The sequence below is a fragment of the Nematostella vectensis genome, chromosome 7 (genome assembly GCF_932526225.1).
Source record: "Nematostella vectensis chromosome 7, jaNemVect1.1, whole genome shotgun sequence".
Taxonomy (NCBI): Eukaryota; Metazoa; Cnidaria; class Anthozoa; order Actiniaria; family Edwardsiidae; genus Nematostella; species Nematostella vectensis.
Genome location: NC_064040.1, coordinates 11,638,938 through 11,659,849, shown reverse-complemented (window position 1 = coordinate 11,659,849; position 20,912 = coordinate 11,638,938). Strand labels below are relative to the sequence as shown.

The 20,912-nt window shown below is 38.9% G+C and overlaps 2 protein-coding genes across 3 annotated transcripts; one reads left to right on the top strand and one right to left on the bottom strand.

Annotated features, from left to right (window-relative positions):
* Window positions 1-433: 433 nt before the first annotated feature.
* Window positions 434-14,446, bottom strand: LOC5504802. 2 transcript variants are annotated; one of them, XM_048730403.1, is made up of 7 exons: window positions 14,384-14,423; window positions 13,057-13,257; window positions 10,336-10,410; window positions 9,666-9,896; window positions 8,885-9,088; window positions 7,469-7,999; window positions 434-2,751 (listed from the first exon to the last, which is right to left on the bottom strand). In XM_048730403.1, the coding sequence occupies exons 4-7, from the start codon at window positions 9,748-9,750 to the stop codon at window positions 1,760-1,762; spliced, it is 1,812 nt and encodes a 603-aa protein (XP_048586360.1). In that variant the 5' UTR covers window positions 9,751-9,896; window positions 10,336-10,410; window positions 13,057-13,257; window positions 14,384-14,423; the 3' UTR covers window positions 434-1,759. The 2 variants fall into 2 exon arrangements, with proteins under 2 accessions (XP_048586360.1, XP_032229023.2); XM_032373132.2 differs by having other exon boundaries at window positions 13,057-14,446.
* A 1,584-nt stretch (window positions 14,447-16,030) lies between these two features.
* LOC5504813 (heat shock protein beta-6) lies at window positions 16,031-20,684 on the top strand. Its single transcript, XM_032373131.2, has 2 exons — window positions 16,031-16,153; window positions 19,703-20,684. Exon 2 carries the CDS (start codon window positions 19,822-19,824, stop codon window positions 20,428-20,430), a length of 609 nt encoding a protein of 202 aa, XP_032229022.1. The 5' UTR covers window positions 16,031-16,153; window positions 19,703-19,821; the 3' UTR covers window positions 20,431-20,684.
* The last annotated feature ends 228 nt before the right edge of the window (window positions 20,685-20,912 follow it).

Sequence of the window (20,912 nt, the reverse complement as noted above, 5' to 3'; positions counted from 1 at the left end):
AGAGCTGTGGTGATTCATTAGAAAATTATTTTCTCATCCAGGCAAAGCCAAACAAGAAAAAATCATCATGAAAAGGTAGATCCTTTGCTTGCAAATATCCATACGCAAAGCACTCAATTATGCCCCAACAGAATTCATGATGTCCTGAGACACTTTCCTAATATCCTCATAGCTGTATTTTTTATGAAAAATACAAGCAACCATCAACTTGTGCATGCTTCAGCACAACGACGAGGGATTAAAAGTGAGGACCGCAAAGCACTGTTGGAAAGCTTGGATACCGCTGACTAGGTGCAGCTGTGTTTGACTTTGACGGGCTGTATAAAACTCAGAATAGGGGGGCAAGTATCTGATTTCAGTCTGTTTTTTTGTAAATTAAGCTAAAAAATAGCCAGGAGGCAATGGGTTAATGCTTGAAATACTAAAAGAAACATTTACGGTGAACTTACATTTATTGAATCTGGAAATATGCTTTATGCCCTTAGGGCAGTTTTTGAGACGAAGGCTTGTAGAACCCAGCCGCTTAACTAACGTCAAACAAAGTTGAAAAGCGCGCGTTTTCACGGGAGCGCTTAATACACACGTGAGCATTATACACTTAGGCGCGGTCTTTCGTGTACTGTATGGATACACATTCAGGGTGCGCATTATACAAGGGTGCACATTATACAAGGGTGCACATTATACAAGGGTTCGCGTTATACAAGGGTGCGCATTATACAAGGGTACACATTATAGAAGGGTGTACATTATACAAGGGTGCACATTGTACAAGGGTGCGCATTATACAAATGTGCACATTATACAAGGGTGCACATTATACCAGGGTGCACATTATACAAGGGTGCACATTATACAAGGGTGCACATTATACAAGGGTGCACATTATACAAGGGTGCGCATTATCAAGGTTGCACATTATACAAGGGTGTACATTATACAGGGGTGCGCATTATACAAGGGTGCACATTATACAAGGATGCGCATTATACAAGGGTGCACATTATACAAGGATGCATATTATACAAGGGTGCACATTATACAAGGGTGCATATACAAGGATGCACATTATACAAGGGTGCACATTATACAAGGATACAAATTATACAAGGGTGCACATTATACAAGGGTGCGTATTATACAAGGGACCACATTATACAAGGATGCACATGATACAAGGGTGCACGTTATACAAGGGTGCGTGTCACACATACCTAGATAGTAGTATGTAGATATATAATAGTGTTCATAAGCCTATCGTTAACACTAACCGTTTTGATAAATTTGTCACAATGAAGTTTGTTGGTGAATGTATTCTTCCTATTTAAGGCGTATTTGTAACCCTTCTGTAATTTTGCCCCAGCAGCTCGTATATTAGTTAATGTGATGTATGCGCGACCGTCATGTTGTTCAGTCCCTGGCTGCGAAGCGATCAAATAAACTATTATCATTAATGCGCTCCATGTGCTTTTAGGATTTGGGTATACATAGAACACGGGTGCACATTTTACTGAGTACCCATTTAACCTGGTTATAAAATGTTGTTCAATCTGGTTTTACATGTTCAGCGACGTTGCTCACGGATTATGCGCGGATGTGCCTTATACATAAGGGCTGTACATGCATTATTACACGGGTGCGAATTATTGCATATTACACTGGCGCGCGTTATGCACAAGTGCACGGCTCGTCTGCGGAGCTACTCTGTTTTTGCCAAGGTGCAAAATTCCACTTTATCCCTATATAGATTGTTTACCTCTTATTTGCAGTAACAAAACCCTCTCATGGTTGGCGCTTTCTTCAATATACAGTCCGGTTGTGTTCCGTACATGTTAATTCGGCTGATTGTCCCTTGTACCTCAATCTCACCGCTGTAGAAAAACTTGACAAGAGCTTCAAACACACCCCCTGATGGACGGACCTCAAATTGAATTTGATAACTGCACTCATCTTCACGAGCTTTGTCTTGGACTCTCATATTTGCCATTTTTTGATGCGCGCTGATGACCTTCTTTAGTTCCAACCGGTGGCATAGTTTTCTCGAAGACGGATTCGTCGCTAGAAGTTCATTAATGTGATCTAAGGCCTTGCGTGCGGCCTTTACGACTTGGAGATGCGATGTGCTTACCGGAATCCATGTTAAGCACGGACACCACTGCTCGTCAATATGAGCATCTGCACAGGTCCTGTTCAAGGCTAGCTTCCTTAATAAACTAGTGCCATAGGTGTTACTAGTGGTATTACTTGGAAAGTCCATCAAGTCAAGAAATGTTGCATGGAGGTCGTATGGGGAAATAATCACATTCGTGTTCCTTTGAAGGTTTTCCGCCAGCTTGGGAAATTTTTTCTTAAACCACTCAGGAATATACACAGAAAGGAAAGGCATTCGTTCTTCCATTTTCCCCTGATTAGTAAATCGGATCTCTCCAAAGCGTGGCCCGTGATCAGAATTAATAATAAGCAAGGTTTCATTGAATAGATTTTCCTCTTTTGCTGTTTTTAAAAACGTTAAGAACTCTAGGTCTGCTGCACTGAGGGTATTTACCCTTCTGTGGCCGATGTCACATAGAAAAGTGTAACCAAACTTCCGTCTCCCGGGGTAAGCCTGAATAAAGCTCTTGAGGTAGTTGAACTGAAGTCTGACCTGGGGCTGTCCTCCACAACATAGTCCAGATGTGGCAAGCCAGAATGGCCTTCCGAAATGATCCGAGGGGGGCTCCTTGAAGCCATTAGCGAAATAATTGAAAGCCCCTGCAAAAATAGGAATCAACTTCGTTAAAAAAGCTAACAAATCGCCTGGAGACGTCTGTCCTTAGCCTCCTCAGCAGACATCTCAAAGAAAAAGAAAAAAAGAAGAAAAAAACTGATTTGGGTTTCCTGTGGCAAAAAACCGGAAGTGCAAAAAAGGGAGCGCTGCAGTGGAGAATGGGGATGGGAAAGAGAACTCTTTTTTTCCTCGCCCCATTCTCTATTTTTCCCCTTCTTCTTCTCCTTAGTCTACCTTCTCCCCAATTTTCCACAGGTAACCCGTTATTTCTCTTGTTTTCCTTACAATGCTGAGTTGCCTGCCGAGGAGGCTAGGTTACACGAGGCAATTTTCCCTACAAGGTGCAACACCAGGAAATTTCGCGTGTATAAATCAACTTTTGCATCTTGCAATGCGGTATTTCTTGCAAGTTTTAAGAACAGTAGAATTGGATCCTGCAGAACTTTGTAAAAAAAAAAACAATTGGTTTCTGTAGCATTAATAAAGAAATGATTTGTAAATGTATATATATGATTGAATCTATGGAATAATTTATTTGTCATTATTACTGAAAGTGTTTGCTAATCTAACAAATCGCCTGGAGACGTCTGTCCTTAGACTCCTCAGCAGACATCTTAAACTTAAAGAAAAAAAGAAGAAAAAACTGATTTGGGTTTCCTGTGGCAAAAAAACGGAAGTGAAAAACAGGAAGCGCTGCAGTGGAGAAGGGGAATGGGAAAGAGAACTATTTTTTCCTCTCCCCATTCTCTCGCTTTTCCTCTCTTATTCTCCTTAGTCTCCCTCCTCCATAAATTCCCACAGGTAACCCGTTCAAAAGTCGTATTTATCCATGAGTCCTATTCAATGCAAATGTGTGCAAATGAAAATGAAACAATCGGCTCGATTCGTTTACATGCATTTGCATTGAATTCGGCTCAATGATAATACGACGTTCGAACTAGGCCTAAGAGTGATTAAAGCTAAGTAGGAAAACTAGGCTGAGTTGGAAAACTAGGCTAAGTAGAGAAACTAGACTAAGTAGGAAAACTAGACTAAGTAGGAAAACTAGGCTAAGTAGAAAAACTAGACTAAGTAGGAAAACTAGACTAAGTAGAAAAACTAGGCTAAGTAGGAAAACTAGACTAAGTAGAAAAACTAGACTAAGTAGGAAAACTAGGCTAAGTAGAAAAACTAGACTAAGTAGGAAAACTAGGCTAAGTAGAAAAACTAGACTAAGTAGGAAAACTAGACTAAGTAGAAAAACTAGACTAAGTAGAAAAACTAGACTAAGTAGAAAAACTAGACTAAGTAGGAAAACTAGGCTAAGTAGGAAAACTAGGCTAAGTAGGAAAACTAGGCTAAGTAGAAAAACTAGACTAAGTAGGAAAACTAGGCTAAGTAGAGAAACTAGACTAAGTAGGAAAACTAGGCTAAGTAGGAAAACTGGACTAAGTAGGAAAACTAGACTAAGTAGAGAAACTAGACTAAGTAGGAAAACTAGGCTGAGTAGGAAAACTAGACTAAGTAGGAAAACTAGGCTGAGGAGGAAAACTAGACTAAGTAGGAAAACTAGGCTAAGTAGGAAAACTAGACTAAGTAGGAAAACTAGGCTAAGTAGAAAAACTAGGCTAAGTAGAAAAACTAGACTAAGTAGGAAAACTAGACTAAGTAGGAAAACTAGGCTAAGTAGAAAAACTAGACTAAGTAGGAAAGCTAGACTAAGTAGAAAAACTAGACTAAGTAGGAAAACTAGGCTAAGTAGGAAAACTAGGCTAAGTAGGAAAACTAGACTAAGTAGAAAAACTAGACTAAGTAGGAAAACTAGACTAAGTAGAAAAACTAGACTAAGTAGGAAAACTAGGCTAAGTAGGAAAACTAGGCTAAGTAGGAAAACTAGGCTAAGTAGGAAAACTAGACTAAGTAGAAAAACTAGACTAAGTAGGAAAACTAGGCTAAGTAGGAAAACTAGGCTAAGTAGGAAAACTAGACTAAGTAGAAAAACTAGACTAAGTAGGAAAACTAGACTAAGTAGGAAAACTAGACTAAGTAGGAAAACTAGACTAAGTAGGAAAACTAGGCTAAGTAGGAAAACTAGGCTAAGTAGGAAAACTAGACTAAGTAGAAAAACTAGGCTAAGTAGAAAAACTAGACTAAGTAGGAAAACTATACTAAGTAGGAAAACTAGACTAAGTAGAAAAACTAGACTAAGTAGGAAAACTAGGCTAAGTAGGAAAACTAGGCTAAGTAGGAAAACTAGGCTAAGTAGGAAAACTAGGCTAAGTAGGAAAACTAGACTAAGTAGAAAAACTAGACTAAGTAGGAAAACTAGGCTAAGTAGGAAAACTAGGCTAAGTAGGAAAACTAGACTAAGTAGAAAAACTAGACTAAGTAGGAAAACTAGACTAAGTAGGAAAACTAGACTAAGTAGGAAAACTAGACTAAGTAGGAAAACTAGACTAAGTAGAAAAACTAGGCTAAGTAGGAAAACTAGACTAAGTAGAAAAACTAGGCTAAGTAGAAAAACTAGACTAAGTAGGAAAACTATACTAAGTAGGAAAACTAGACTAAGTAGAAAAACTAGACTAAGTAGGAAAACTACACTAAGTAGAAAAACTAGACTAGGTAGGAAAACTAGACTAAGTAGGAAAACTAGACTAAGTAGGAAAACTAGGCTGAGTAGAAAAACTAGACTAAGTAGGAAAACTAGACTAAGTAGAAAAACTAGACTAAGTAGGAAAACTAGGCTACGGGCGCGGTTATTTATTACTAGGTGGGGCAAATATGTAGGCGGGGGCTACGTTTTATGGGGCACCGATTTAAAGGGGACACATTTTTTTGGGCTATCATTGAAGGAAAGTCTAATTTTTTAGTTGCCGAATTAAAGTCTAGTTTAAATATAATATTGAGCGAGAGAGTCTTTGTTCAATTTATTATGTTCACAATGTTTCATACTATTGTATATCTAGTCCCATATTGTTTAGGTACCAATCGTATCTATATATAAATAAATGTGATGTTTAGTTGTGGATTGCTACATATATATTTCTCCTCAACCCCCCCTCCCCTTACGGCAAAAAACTTTGCCCTAATCTGATTCGGCCGAAACAGGCTCGCAATATGGCGGGCATTTAAACGATTCCCAGAATGGGCCAGTGCAGTCTTCTAAGCTGCTATTATAAGCTTGACCAACCACCCCAACCAGCTTCACCAACCACCATCGTCACCATCACTTGCACCATTACTCAAATCATCACCATCACTTGAACAATTTCTCACATCGTCACCATCACTTGCACCATTTCTCACATCATCACCAACACTAACACCATTGTCTATCTCTGTGCCACTCTTAAATTAGAAAGTGAAGATTCATACTTACATTAATCAGAACAAAATCGCCATGCTAGCTGATCTATATTATAATATAGGTTATATTCAGTTACACTCAACAGTATTTTAAGTCTCTGTGGTTTTAAAGACATAGAATTATAAAAAAGTGGAGGTGGTTATGGGGGGTACACATTTTAAGGCCTCGTCTTAGGGGTGGGGTAACGATTTTTGCGCTTTGATTTGAGGGGGGGGGGGGTGGCAAAGTTTTTTAGCCCAGGGTATTGCAAAAATGCCGACCCCACCCCCCCAGTAATAAATCAAGGCTCCCTAAGAAGATTACGTAGGGAAACTAGACCAAGTAGGAAAACTAGCCTAAGTAGGAAAGCAAGACTAAGTAAGAAAAATTCTAAATAGGAAAACTAGGCTAAGTAGGAAAACTAGACTAAGTAGGAAAACTAGCCTAAGTAGGAAAGCAAGACTAAGTAAGAAAAATTCTAAATAGGAAAACTAGGCTAAGTAGGAAAACTAGACTAAGTAGGAAAACTAGACTAAGTAAGAAAAATTCTAAATAGGAAAACTAGGCTAAGTAGGAAAACTAGACTAAGTAGGAAAGCAAGACTAAGTAAGAAAAATTCTAAATAGGAAAACTAGGCTAAGTAGAAAAACTAGGCTCATAAATAAACCCCTTAAGTAACTGTGTGTATCCATCCCCACCAGTGTCGTGTCTAGAGATAAAAGCAGGGTGGGGTCCAGAGTTGTTATTCATTGACCAATCAAATCAAATGGGCATCCTTAGCCTCAGATCCATCTAGTGAATGGATAGACAATTTTTCTATTCTAATTCACACATAAAATTGTCTCAACAACCAATAAATGTGTTCGTCTCATAAGCACGGATCCCTTTCGGAACACGTTCTGGGCCATTTTGTGTTTAGCCGATGGTTATACATGTCTTGGAAATTCTTCTCACTACAAACGATGGACCTGTTGCTTCGCGAAATGCAAGTATCGACTAAGATGCCGTTTTGTCAATAAAACATTAACAAAGTTAATGTTCGGATCTTTTGTATGAAATTTTAAAGTTTAGTAATTAACTGCAAGACATTATTCTCTGCATTTTTTAGAAGCAAGGAATGTAGTAATTCTTTTGACGATTTTGTTCTTTTTTTTTTTAAAGAAAATGTCCACAAAGCATATTCAGTGAAATCGGCCCTAGAAGCGCCAAAAGGGGACTTACTTTGTTTGATGAATTAGTCCAAGCAATAAAAAAAGGGTAACTCCCAACCCGATATGTGTAGTGCAAGATACAGCTAAAAGTCTGCTTAGCAATGACGCGCCTTCGACTGGCTAGGACTTTCTTTCGAAATAAAATCTTAAATCATGTTGACTCACCGAGATGTGAAAAGTCTTCACTGAACATTGTCACAAACCCTTTCTTCTCAAACTTCTTAAACACAAACGGCCACCTATCGACAGTACCATCTGGTTCACTCCATTGCTTGGTATTCTCGTCCCAGGGTCTCCCTGTCAAGACAGCACTCATGTATGGCGCCGTGCCGTCGCCGACGACCGAGAAACCCTTGAACACGTACGACCCGAATTCTTGACTGAGAAAATCATAAGTCTTAGGCAACATCCGCTCAAAGTGAACAGCAGAGGTGCTGTCTAAGGTCATCATCATTATATTCAGCGGTGCGTTGTTATTGAGCATGCGCCGTTCAATCCCGGGTTTCTCCACCACCGAGAGATGAAAGTTTTTATTTTCTTCTTTGTTCTTTAGAATGGATATGACTTCCCAGAAGTCTTCTTGGACTTGCAGAGACTTAGCTGTCAGGTTAAAGTGCCATGGTGGGCCGTACGTGATAGTATCGTCGTTTTTACCGCGGCGTATTGGACGCGCGTGGAGGCTAGTGACTTGAGGGTCTGGATGAAGGTAAGAACATAATGCCATCATTGTCTAATAAAACCTCTTCCAAATTTACCCAAAGGTATTGCTATGACATTTGAAAGAATAACGAAATGTATAATGAATAACGAAATGTGAAATTGAGTAGCATGTGTAAATGAAGCTGCTTTAAAGCGGCGTTGTCGCCAGTTTATTCCACGTCGGTTACGTGACAATCTCCGATGATTTTTAACGGAAAACTCTAAATATGTTTCTAAATTGTAAAAGTAGTGTGTCTATTGGAAGTTACTTTGAGGATGTGACTGATAATTTAGAACGTGTTGACTATGGCTCAGGCTATTTCCTATTTTCGTATGCACATCTATAAAACTGGCATTTATGTAATTAGAATCTGTGCAATTCTTAGCAAAAGGGGCTAGTGACAGATGGATTCTGTGTGTCGGTTGAGGTTTAAGTCGGACCCCCGGAAGTAAACTGGCGCCAATGCCGCTTTAAGCAATCGAAATGATAACAAGCTCTATCAACTAAATGGGTCAAGTTCGATACAAAAATGTAACTCCATAGCTTGTAGGTAAAACTGGATGCTTGCAAGCCATTCTCCGTGATGCAATTTGCTCGTAAATTGTGTGATTTTTGTGAAAGATCTCCGCTGTGAATTGTGTGAAAGAGCTCCGCTCCCTTCACACGGAGGGAAACTTCTTGAAGTTTTTGAATAACAGCAAAAAAACCTGAACAAAGGGTTTTTAACCCTGGAGATCGGCACTGAAAGATGTGATTATCCCTGAATGTGATTAACATTCCAGGAATCACCCTTTAGTCACGTGAGTAAAATGTGCCTTAACTATTCCCTAACAGTTTGCAAAAAATCTTTCCCGACACCCATCCTTCCTTACCAAACTCACCTTTTGTCGCATTCTCTCTCATTTGCAGGACGCCATGCTCAAGTTTGGTGTGCAGATGATTGACGTCACAGGTGATTGGTGGCAGCCTCTTTACAAGGTGCATTATCTCCTCATAGTACTTTTGGAGTTTTGGGAGTTTACAGCCGCCGTTTCCAGCAGTCAGGTTGGTCAGCGGTACCGCGCATGTCAAGTCGGTTTTAAGAGCTAAAAAAGAAATAAGCTGTTGGTACACGTATATTTTGCTATGCGACGCGAGCTACCGTGGTCACATTGAACAAAAGCTGTAGAAATAAGCTGTTTGTAAAAGTATACTTTGCTATGCGACGTTCGCTACCATGGCCACATTGAACAAAAGCTGAAGAAAAAGAAATAAGCTGTTTGTAAAAGTATACTTTGCTATGCGACGGCCACATTGAAAAAGACAGTTAGCCAGTTTTAAGGTGCATGAATCAAAGTACACATCACACAAACCTGCATTCTCTACTACGCCTGTTTCTTAGTTAAAGTTTGATTTAATCATAAAGCGCCACCTTTTGGCTCACTTCACAAAACCTTTTATTAAGGTGCGAGGAAAATCGAGAAGGTTTTAGGACTGAGGAGGGGGTAATGTCTTATTGGCTCCTGTTTCCTTGTCTCCTCAGAGACGAATTCAGAAGCTTATAATCAAGACGCATTGATCATATTCATATGTAACTTTGAGAAGTATTTCAAAAATTATCATTACTACTGAAGAGTGCTTCCACTATTTGGTTAAGTTTCAAGCAAAAGCCCTAGATCTCACCATTGATATAGAGGTCAATGTAGCTACGCTTGATGTACAAGCTCTTTTCTTTGCTCTCTGACGGAACACCAAATGAAATCTTCATCCTTGACCAGATGCCTGTCTTGTTGGGCAGCCTGTGGTAAGTGAATCCCTTGCAAGATGTGCCGTATCCGTCACATTCTTTGGCGATGTCACTAACGTTGTTACGGGACTGGTAGCCGTAATTCCTGGTAAATCAACTCCTGGTACCTGAAAAAATTGGGGATACGAATACTGGAAAACCGCGCAGAATAACCCACAGAAACCGCACAGAAAAACGCCAAAACCGTCAAAAAGTCAATAACCGTAAACCTCGCAGTATAGAGAAACCACAATACCGTGGAATTAAATACGTAAAACCGAAAAAACGCGCCAGAGTTAAGGCAAAACCGCATCACCGCAAACCCTTACGCCCCCCTCGATATAGACTCATGAAGATAGGTTTTCATCCCGTTACTCGGACGATTAAGGCTTCGCAAAGTTCGGATTTGCTCATGCTCAAATCATAATATACATAACTTAAATGACTCTTCATAACCCCATTCTTTGTGGTACTTTTGCATACTTGCTTTCCAATTTTGTTAAGAAACGCTTGTACAGAAACATATCTCCCGTGGGTGAAACAGCGTATACGAGTTGATATACGTACCACTACATAACCAGGTAGCACTGATTCGATAGGGAGTAGGCTAGCGTTGATTATGGGATCTGGTATTTGGTCACCCTGGTAACAAGAACAAACAGATATACTGATCATCAGCTGTCATCTGATAGATGTTGAAAGGTCTGGAGGGAAAGGGGAGGAGGGGGGAGGGGGGATGGAGGGAAGGGGGGGGGTGGGTCCCCAAGTCGGAAGTTGTTAAAATTACAGTATGATGACGATAAAAGAGTATATAACGTTATTGCTCATATTAGCACCAAGCTACCAACAAACACCCCGCTTCGAATAAACGCACCCTTTAGCTTCAAAATTATCCAATAAGCGCCCCTTCTTGTGATCATCCACCACCCCTCCGCCAGCCCCCCCCCCCCCCCCCCCCCTTCCCCATGACACACACACAAAAGTATGACCGAACGCCATGCTTGAAGCGCCAGTAAGTTACTCGTTGTATTATCAATCAACGAAAGAAATGTCCTGATCTATATTTTAGGGCTGTTTTCGTTGAATTTCTTACTACTAAGAGGGGCTGGCTGATTTGCTTTGAAATTCAATATTTGAAGTAAAGACAAGTGTAGAACCCACAAACATATCAAGAAAATTTAGCCAAAAATTGTCATTTTTCCAAACGCGGTCACTTCCATACAAGGAAACAAATATATTCCTTATTTGGAAAAACTGTAAGATTCTTGTCATTTTTAAGGTTGCCACACCGCAGGTGCTTCGTAAACTTAAAGGCGCATTGTCACTAGTTTACTTCCGGTCGATTACGTAACAATATCCGATGATTTTTAAAGGAAAACGCAAAAATATTTCAAAATATTGAAAGCAGTGTGTCTATTGGAAGTTTCTTAGAGGATGTGATTGATAATTTAGAGCGGACGGCCTGTTAAATATCTCGGATTCTAATATATTCTTTTGTCTTTTAACGGTTGAGGTTTCCGTCGGACCTCCGGAAGTAAACTGGTGACAATGCGGCTTTAATGATTTGTAATCAGAAGAGAAAAAGAGTGACTGTGATCTTTTTTGGTCAATGGAGAAAGTATCTGAGATGAAACTTAGATTCCTCGGTACCAGTCCCTCAAAACGACAACGTTTTCTTCATATGGGTAATAAATGCCCCATAAGTTAAAAAAAGTTGCTCACAAATGTAATAAACCCACAATTGTAATAAGAAGTTGCCCACAAATGTAATAAACCCACAATTGTAATAAGAATTTGCCCACAAATGTAATAAATATACAATGTCATGTAGAGATTCAGGTACTGCCTAAAAGCCAAGCACGCTTCGAATACCCTGCCTTCGTCGATGACTGCATAATAGTGACCATAACGATTTACAAATCTCCCAATTGTCTGTTTATGTGAAATCCGTTTTGAACTTGGCATCATAGCAGAAATATGTTGACTTACACCATTGAAAGGTAGTACGAGGAGTAACTAGTTCTCTAAGTTTATGAATGTTGTAACTATCAGAAATGGCGGATTTACTACAAGTGTGGGTATCAAAGCAGAATTTTATAAGAATCTTAAAAGACTCTCATGAATATTACACAGTTACTCTGCTCTTATCAGATGTCTTAAGAATTGGTATATTAGTTCTGCAATTTTTCTGAATTTTACAGTCATATAGACGAACCCAGTGGACCAAAATTAATTGAAAGTATATTTTTAGCTGAATATCCTTAATGCACGTTGTAGACGTGTCTTTAACAGCGCCCCCCAGAGCTATCGGAAAATTCTCCTCCCCTTCCACCCCACTACCCAACCCGAAATTCTGGACCACTTGGTACCTCTTGGTACATTTGTGGGCATTATTTCATTTGTGGGCTCTACAAAGGTCTCAGAATCCTGAATAAATAAATCAAAAACGCAGGTTAGTCTGCGTAGCAAGCACAAAGGGCTGGGGCAGATGAAGGATAGACCCCGCTTGCGAGAACACGATGGAGCGAATGTAGCGCGCGAGCTGTTTTTTTTTTTTTTTTTTCTGGGGGGGGGGGGGGGGGGGTGTCGACATACCTGCCTCATTCGCGAGGGGCTGACTTAGAATATCGCTGACTCCTTTTTAGTAAGTGCGTCAGACAGGAATAGACACGAATAAAGACAATATGAGTTACTGTAAGGGATAGAAAGGAACTCCAATTGCACATAGGATGGTGTACTGGACGGAATACACAGATAAAAAGGACTCGATAGGAGAGGTAGCAGTCGGTAGAAACTCATGTCCTGCTTATTTGATGGAGGCAATTTGTATGCAAGTTGACGCCCAACGAAGGCAAAGCGACTGTTCATAACATTTGCTATCTTGAATAACATAGCTTATTTTTTAATTGTTATAGAAGTTTTTTTGTATTCCTTTAGTTATCCATGCTTTTCCTAGTTGTTCTAGTTTACGCTAAGTGATAATTTTTATGGGATTGTGCTTCTCTGCGCTTAGAGATAATTTTTATGGGATTGTGCTTCTTTACGCTTAGAGATTTTTTTTTTATGTGATTGTGCTTGTTTATATGCGGTTACTTTAAAAAAAAATCCTTACCTCTTCCTAGCGCGCGCGCCTCGCCTCGCCCCTGCCTCTCTTCTTTCCAAACCCTTTAGACTAGCTACGCAGGCTAGATATCTGTTTGTCGGGTGTGTGTGTGTGGGGGGGGGGGGGGGGGGGGAGCTGTACGCATTTTGCACACACCCCTAATTACTCTTCTGCTTCGCTCTCACCTTGATGGTTCCCATTTCACTGTATTTGTTATACAAGAAGAGCAGTAGAGCAACTTTTATCAGAGATACTAGAAACAGCACTCGAAGACCAATCCGGAAAGCAGTACACACCATCTTCACCTGGATCCTTCGGTGACGGTTTATGGAGGTTATGTGGCCAACAAATGCTCAGTGCTTTGGTTGGCCCGCAACTTCGTCAGTCTCATCAAAATAAACAAAAAATAGTGATTATATCACTCTCAGCCTGTTGCTATGATTCTATGCTATAATTGCAAGCACAAAGACCGCCTAGTTGCATACCAATTAGATACGCCCAAGGGTCTTAAAAATAATTAAGATCATTTATAAGTCTTGACCAAATGGAATCTGTAAGGCTAAGTTCAAACGTCGTATTATGCATGAGCCGTATTCAATGCAAATGTATGCAAATGAATCGTGTCGATTGTTTCCCCTTCATTTGCATACATTTGCATTGAATACAACTCATGGATAATACGACACTGTAGTTAGTAGTACTAAAAGTCGTACTAAAAGCACGACTGGTGGTTAGTTGAACTTGTTCATGTACCGAATCCAAATAATTAGATTCGGCACGGCAGGAGCCGAAAACAAATTTTCCGTGGTATATACCGTGGTATATATATCCCATAATTTTCCGTGGTATATACGGTCTCGTAAAGTTCACAACATTTTGTACATGAGGTGACGAATATTGTGGAGTAAGAGTACATGCCACGGAAACAATAGGAAATTTGTTAAATGAATCTTTGACGGATCAGTTGTTTCAAAGTTAGTAGTACTAACTATTACTGCGTCAGGACGCAGCTGTTATTATTCTTTCAAATAAAAAAGTACGCAACTGTGTACCGAGTTTTAAAATAAAAAGCAATCCATTTACCTCACATTCGTGATTTATCGAAAGTGATGATTTCGGTAAAACATATTTTCTCTTAAACAAGTTTGATATACTAAAAAAATACTGTTCACGGGTTGGAAGCCAATTATGAACAAATGCTGTTGAAATAGCATGGAGAATTTTGCTATAAATTTACAAGATACTATTTACGTAATATTTAACAGTTAATGCTCGAGCGATAAAGCGAAACAGGTTTTTTGTAGTTTCACAAATCACATCGTTTGTGACGTCGCAAAATCGTGCCAAAATAGTAATCTGTGTTGGGCCGTGAAATCTATTATAAGAATTAAGCAAATGCTTAAATTAATTCAAAGGGATTTTTATTTCGTTTGGTTTTACGCTATTGGTGAGAAGGTAAAGCGGAAGGGGGTTCTGACGTCCTGTGGTGTTTAAAACTCATCCAAAACTTACCTTGTTCGTGGCTCCAAGCTGGAAAGAATGAGACTTAACTCTTAAAGCAAGGAGTAAATAACCCACTATCATCTCTCGTGACCACGGAAACCCGTCAAAGTCTCTTTTTGATGATTAAAGGCGATTAAAAATAAGGAATAATCATAACAGCAGCAAAAAAAAAAAAAAAAAAAAAAAACACCTTCAGGACTTGTAACTAGTTTATGCTTAAAGTGTTTTACAATGAAACGTTCTATATCAAGTATTTTGTTTTTGGCACTACACATTTGTTAGTGATTGGGAACTACAGTTCACACAAGCGTTTAAGGAATTTATATTTTTTAAAGAACTTTGTTTTTCAGTTTAAAATTTACAAATTTCAACCTATTTTTCACACTCATTTGTCTTGAATAAGTTTGTCTTTGCTTTGATTTGTTTGACAAATAGCATGTTTGCTGTGGGTATTCCGCCTCTTACAGCTAAATTCGTTGTTGCGCGACCTTGGCGAATCCAAAATCCATGTCTCGTTTGGGATTAGCGCATATTCAGACACAAGCTTTGAGGGCGGTTTTTCTGGTTTTGATTTTTTGGTTTGATTGACTACGCGTTATTCCCAAACGAGTTTTGGATTCTGACAGGTCGCGCAACAACAAATTTGACTATATATTCATAGGTTATTTCACGGTTGGTGAGCGCGTACGATTTTTATTCACGAGTTGTGTAAAACAAACGAACGAGCGCAGCGACTTATTTATTATATACATACCGAGATTTAAAATAAGCGAAAAGAACTTTCAGATATAAAACATATCTTTATTTTTTTTTTCTTTCAAAGGAAAATTTGCACGGTCGGCAAGGAAGCCGAGTGAATAAACGAGTGAATAAAAACTGTACAAACCACTTTCCATGCTGTATTTTGTTTATTGTATACATACTGAGAAATTTATAATAAGCTTATTACATAACATTTAATTAGACTTGGTTGCAGAGGCTCCTAGGTTTGTGCTGTTCGTCTGTTCAGTTGAAGACAGACAGAAATTTACATTGAAATGTATCTGTCTCGCTTATGTTACGCACGAGACTGATGTTAGGTAGCGTTTTAACAGCCTTACATCTCGCTCGGTTTTTCCCTTTGTATTCTTGTTTTCAAGACTTTCTACATAATCCTCTACAGTGTCATTGAGAGTAGCAAATCTATTGTCTTCTTTGTAATTTCGTTTTCCTGTCCGTCTATGAACTCTTCTATTGACGAATCTAGGCTCTGAAAACGGGTAGTCGACTGATTTGAAGCCATCTTACTAAAGAAAAAAGGAATGGCGAGCGAACTAAGACACACCAAGGAGTTTCGAGCGCTTTTCACTAGTGGAAAAAATCGTACGACGAATCAGTTGGCTTCTCTAGCGCGAAGAGACTAGTTTTATCAAAATGGTTTTTGGCGCGTAAATCTCGCTATGTATATAATAGAATGAGTTATTTTGTCGCCATGCCTTTTGCGCCTTTCTATTTAACATTCTTCATCGTTTGGTTCTTATCAAATATCAACATGTTTTAGGTTTTAGGTTACGTTATATTGAAAAACAAACAACTAGTTTCTTACACGTGTTTGCGCGTGGCTCATTTGTTTGATGTAGTGGGGTTACGGTTACTATCGACACAAAAATGGGTTCTTGGTAAATATCCAATTCCCTTTTTAAAAATGACTTTGATGAAGACGGCGCCGGAGGAAAACTTCTCTGATAGATTTAAAACGTTCTCCATCAAACTATAACGAGGAAAACGCAAAGTTTTACGGTCAGTTGTGGACGTAAGCGTTATATACGCTTATCACATACACACGCTGAGACATTTACTGAAAACTATGTGTTGCAATAGTTCTATTCGATGATCAAGCTTGACATTTTTATTTAATGCATGAAATACTAAAAGAAACATTTACGGCGAACTTCAATTTATCGAATCTGAAAATATGCTTTATGCCCTTAGAGCAGTTTTTGAGACGACGGCTTGTAGAATCCAGCCGCTCAACTAACGTCAAACAAAGTTACAAAGCGCGCGTTTTTCACGCGAGCGCTTTATACACACGTGAGAATTATACACTTAGGCGCGGTCTTTCGTGTACTGTATGGATACACATTTAGGGTGCGCATTATACAAGGGTGCACATTATACAAGGGTGCACATTATACAAGGATGCACATTATACAAGGGTGCGCATTATACAAGGGTGCACATTATACAAGGGTGCACATTATACAAGGGTGCACATTATACAAGGGTGCGCATTATACAATACAGGTACCAAATTACTGGAAGATGCAACTACAAATCTTTGTGAATACAAATATTTCAATTCACTATCCTTTTCCTACTTCAGTCTAACAGCACAGTTATATCATTCTTCAATGTTAACCTCCCAGTTAACCCAGACAAAGTTAGCATAGATAAGAAAAGAGAAATCACATTTGACAGCACCATTAGGGAGGGGAAGGGCTTCTAAAATAGTCAGATGGTGTTGTTTGTCCTATCTTAAGGTATGAAATTATGCTAACTGCTTTTAATTAAGGAGTGTTCAAAATGCTTAGAAAAATTGCTGACCACACCCAAAGTGTTATCCCTTAAGGTTGAGATCGATCATCCCCTTCTGTTTTTGTGGGAGTCTCTTTGGGTAAATGGGAATGGTAAACAGCAATTTTACCCAATAGCAGATATGACTTTAATGTATCTATTTTATAATATCTTAAATGCACAAAGGATGCTGAATAGCAAATCAAATCATTGCTACTCAAAAAAAAAAAAAAGGAAAAAGAAATCAATTTTGTTTATTTTAATTGCTAAAACTTTTGGGCAGTATCAACCAAATATCAAAAATATTTTTCAAAGGGGAAGAATGCAGATTGAATGAAAAGGAAAAATATATTTTAAAGGAAAGAAAGGAAAGCTAAATATTTTGCTAAATATGCTGCTCATCATCCATGTCTTCATACAGTCTCACATCATGGCTTTTGGGCATTAATAGTTCACCTGAATCAGAAAAAAAATCGTTCGTTGTTATTTCAATTTTCTAATTTTCTTAAAACATGAGAACAAACGTAGAGGGAAACAAATAATTAGATTAGTATCATTACCAAACAGAAACAGACCACTATTGGCTTTATATGAGAAAGAAAGAGAGACATTTTGACGTTTTTAGGTATTTACCATAATATTTTGGACAAAAACAGCATAGACAGGAGAAAAAAAGAGAAAAAAGATTTTGCAAGGATGATTGTGAAATGCTTTTTGCTTTTCCTCACACATTTGCCAATAAATAGCAAATAAATTCTCAAATGATCCATAGTTTTACCAACACAACTGTGTATACACGAGTCATCAAGGTCGTTCTTACCTGAGCTAGATAGATAAGTCTTGATTTGTAGATGTATTTTTCTTATTTGTATTGAGGAAAAGTTTCTTTAACGATTATAACAGAACTGGGAAGCCGTTTTAGTGCGCGCCAAAATAGCATCCAATCAGCGTTCAAGAAATTGATCTCCCAGCCAATAAAAAACATAGTGGAAGCAAGATGATTGAATAGTGACACCGGGAAAATCAGAGAAGTTAAAACGACGAAAATCGTTTTGTTTGAAGATTATTACACTGTCAACTCTCCCGCATTAGGCGGGAGTCTCAAGATTTTGGACCCCTTCTCCCGCTCTCTCGCGTTGAACACCAAATCTCCCGCTTTTTAGCGATTTTTATCGCTTTCGAAAAATTATTTTATAGAAAATCGTAATTTTGCCTATTTTCTATTAAAATATTTAAAACAATAATTCCCTTGCGTAGCGCAATTTATCTAACACCCTCGTGAGATCTATAAGTGGATTTGTTCGCGAGAGCTTTTTATACGGCAAACGCCTGCAAAGTTAAACCCACCCCTCCCAAAAAAAATGCATATACCCCACCCCTCCCCCAAAAAAATCTCAAGCCTTGAGATTTTCGGAGGTTGATAGGTATGTTATTATCAGAAATATTTGCAAACAAAAAGAATTACACTTAAAAGGAATATGACAGGAGTTACGTTTTGATTCATATATTCTATTCACACTATTAATATGAAATATAAAAATATGAAAGAAAAAAATCTCTTACATAAAATAGGGCAGCAATAATATCAATGATTCTTTTTACATGTCATGTTAGCTGCTGCTAGATAAAAACGAAAATCATTTTACGATTAGACAAAGCAAATTGTGAGAGCGCATTAGGCCTTTGATTTAAACCATTAACCGGCTGAGCGTCCGATGGACATCATAAGCCTCCAGGCATGTGTCTGTGTTTTGTATGAACCTTGATGGGAGAGAAGGGAGAGTCCTAGGTAGATAGCTATCGCAATACCATAATTATCAGTACGACATCACTGCGATAACTATCCTTTCAAGTTCGCTTTTTTGCAGGACAGAATCAGCTTCACGAGGTCGTTCCAGAAGATAGCAGCATTCTACAGGGTGGTAAAGGGTATTTTCGTGAAACGAGATTTGGCCCTATTTTCACTGTCGAGAAACTTGAAATCGCCCATTTCGACGTCCGCGATATCTCGGGAGCAATATCTTTGCTATTCAATGCGTGGACATTTTCACCCGAGATAAAATCTTAGTGTACTCACAATATAGCACAAAATAAAGGGTTTTCCAGTATAGATAGCTCTAATAAAAATGGAAAGCAATAATATACAACACTATAAGTGTTTATAATTGAGGTTTTTAGGTTTTTATTATGCCGTGAGGAATTCCTTTCATAAGATAATTGACAAAGTGAATGATGGTTTATCGAGATCTAGGAAATGCAACGATGCTTCCAGACGGTAAAAGGTCGACTGCCACATTGAGAAATTTGTAAAAAGATTCCGTCTACTGAATCAAACATCTTCAGACTACTATAAAAATTATAACGGGTTACAATAGCACTTTATGGACTTATCAGTCAAAAACCCTAAAGAATTAACCCCAAAATCTCGAAAGGCAAATCCGAGTTTCTGTTATCATAAGGCTGTGGTTTAGCCATCTCGTAAAGATTAATAACATAGAAGTTCAACAAATACCCCAAATCCTTCGGTAAATTGTGATTGATGAGACTGAAAAAAACATATTTTTTGTGACACCTTTTACAAAAACGAAACTACGGCATCTTCCATTAAAATTTTCTTTATAACTCTCAAAAGGCCAAAGGCGACCGTGAGACGTTGATATACAATGCAAAGAGGCACTTAGAAGCTCGCTAGGTCAAAATTAGCGAACCTTTTGGTGGAATTTAAAACAGTCTGGTATTGATATCACACAGTGATTGATATTTGCTCATTTTTAGGCATGAATGGTCTTTAGCGAGCAAGGCGGTGCTCCCCCAAGGACTTGAAACACCAGGCAACCACTCGACTCGAACAGCTCGGTGAGACGAGGAACTGTTCCTTAGCGGCAAATACAGAGATGGAAGGAGACAAGGTGGAAATCGCTACTCTAGACGTGAAAAACTACAGACCCGAGGAAATCTCTCTGAAGGTGGAACACGGAAGGATTAAGATCGATGGAAAGCACAAAAGCGAAGGGGAGCACGGATACGAAACAAGTGAATTTCACAGAAGCTATAATCTTCCCGATGGCGTCGACGTATCGACTGTTTCTTCACGCATTACTGGGGACGGTCTTCTGCACATTGAAGCCCTGAAAGCAGAGCCCCAGGAGACTGAAGTGTCACTGGTTGGAGCTTCGACTGGTTCAGCCGGCGACATTGCAAAGATCGACGACAAAAGATTCACAGTGACGCTGGATGTTAGCAGCTTCTCGCCCGATGACATCGTGGTTAAAGTTTATGGGAACGAGCTGTCCGTGCGAGCAAAGAAAGAAAAAGAGGAGCACGGTCACTTTACCTCGCGCCATTTTAACCGGCATTTTGTGCTGCCAAAAGATGTCGACATGGATTCGCTTGTTTCTCGATTGGGTAAAGACGGCAAGCTGTACATCGAAGCTAAAAGAATCCTCCACCCAACTCCACATGAAAGACAAGTGAATATTCTAAGAGACGCAGATGAATCTTAAACTATTTAAATTAAACCATGGAGTGAACACTGATGAACAGATATCGCCTAAAGGTTCGTTTTTCGCCTCTATTTGCGTGTAGTTACAGATGACAGCTATGGAAGAAAATTGACTAATGGGACCTCTGTTTCGTCTTCTCAAACAAAACAACAACTTTTATCTAAGCTGATTTTAATGAAATTATCTGATGTGTAAGGGAACGGGGCGCATGTTTTTTGTTTATTTTAAATAAATTAAGTATTCTATAGAAGGAATATTTATTTCTCTGTTTTATAAACTTGTTTTAAAGGGCCGGGAGGGTTGGCGAGCGTGACTAGCGTGACATGTACCTTGAATTCTATGCACCGAACATGGCGTTCCAATGTGGAGTAAGAGCGCTCTAAACAACAGAGAGTTCTGATAAAAAGGAAAGGGACTTTGTTATCATGATTATTGTGTAATCTCATATTAAATACAAGTACTTATCCTAAATACCCGATGAA

Bases quoted from the DNA above. Each gene is read 5' to 3' on its own strand.
- LOC5504802 (XM_032373132.2), bottom strand. From the start codon at position 9,750: ATGAAGATTTCATTTGGTGTTCCGTCAGAGAGCAAAGAAAAGAGCTTG. The intron at 9,089-9,665 runs GTGAGATCTAGG...TTTCTTTTTTAG, and splicing joins CATTGACCTCTATATCAATG to CTCTTAAAACCGACTTGACA. The intron at 2,752-7,468 runs GTGAGTCAACAT...CTATTTTTGCAG, and splicing joins TGAAGACTTTTCACATCTCG to GGGCTTTCAATTATTTCGCT.
- LOC5504813 (XM_032373131.2), top strand. From the start codon at position 19,822: ATGGAAGGAGACAAGGTGGAAATCGCTACTCTAGACGTGAAAAACTAC.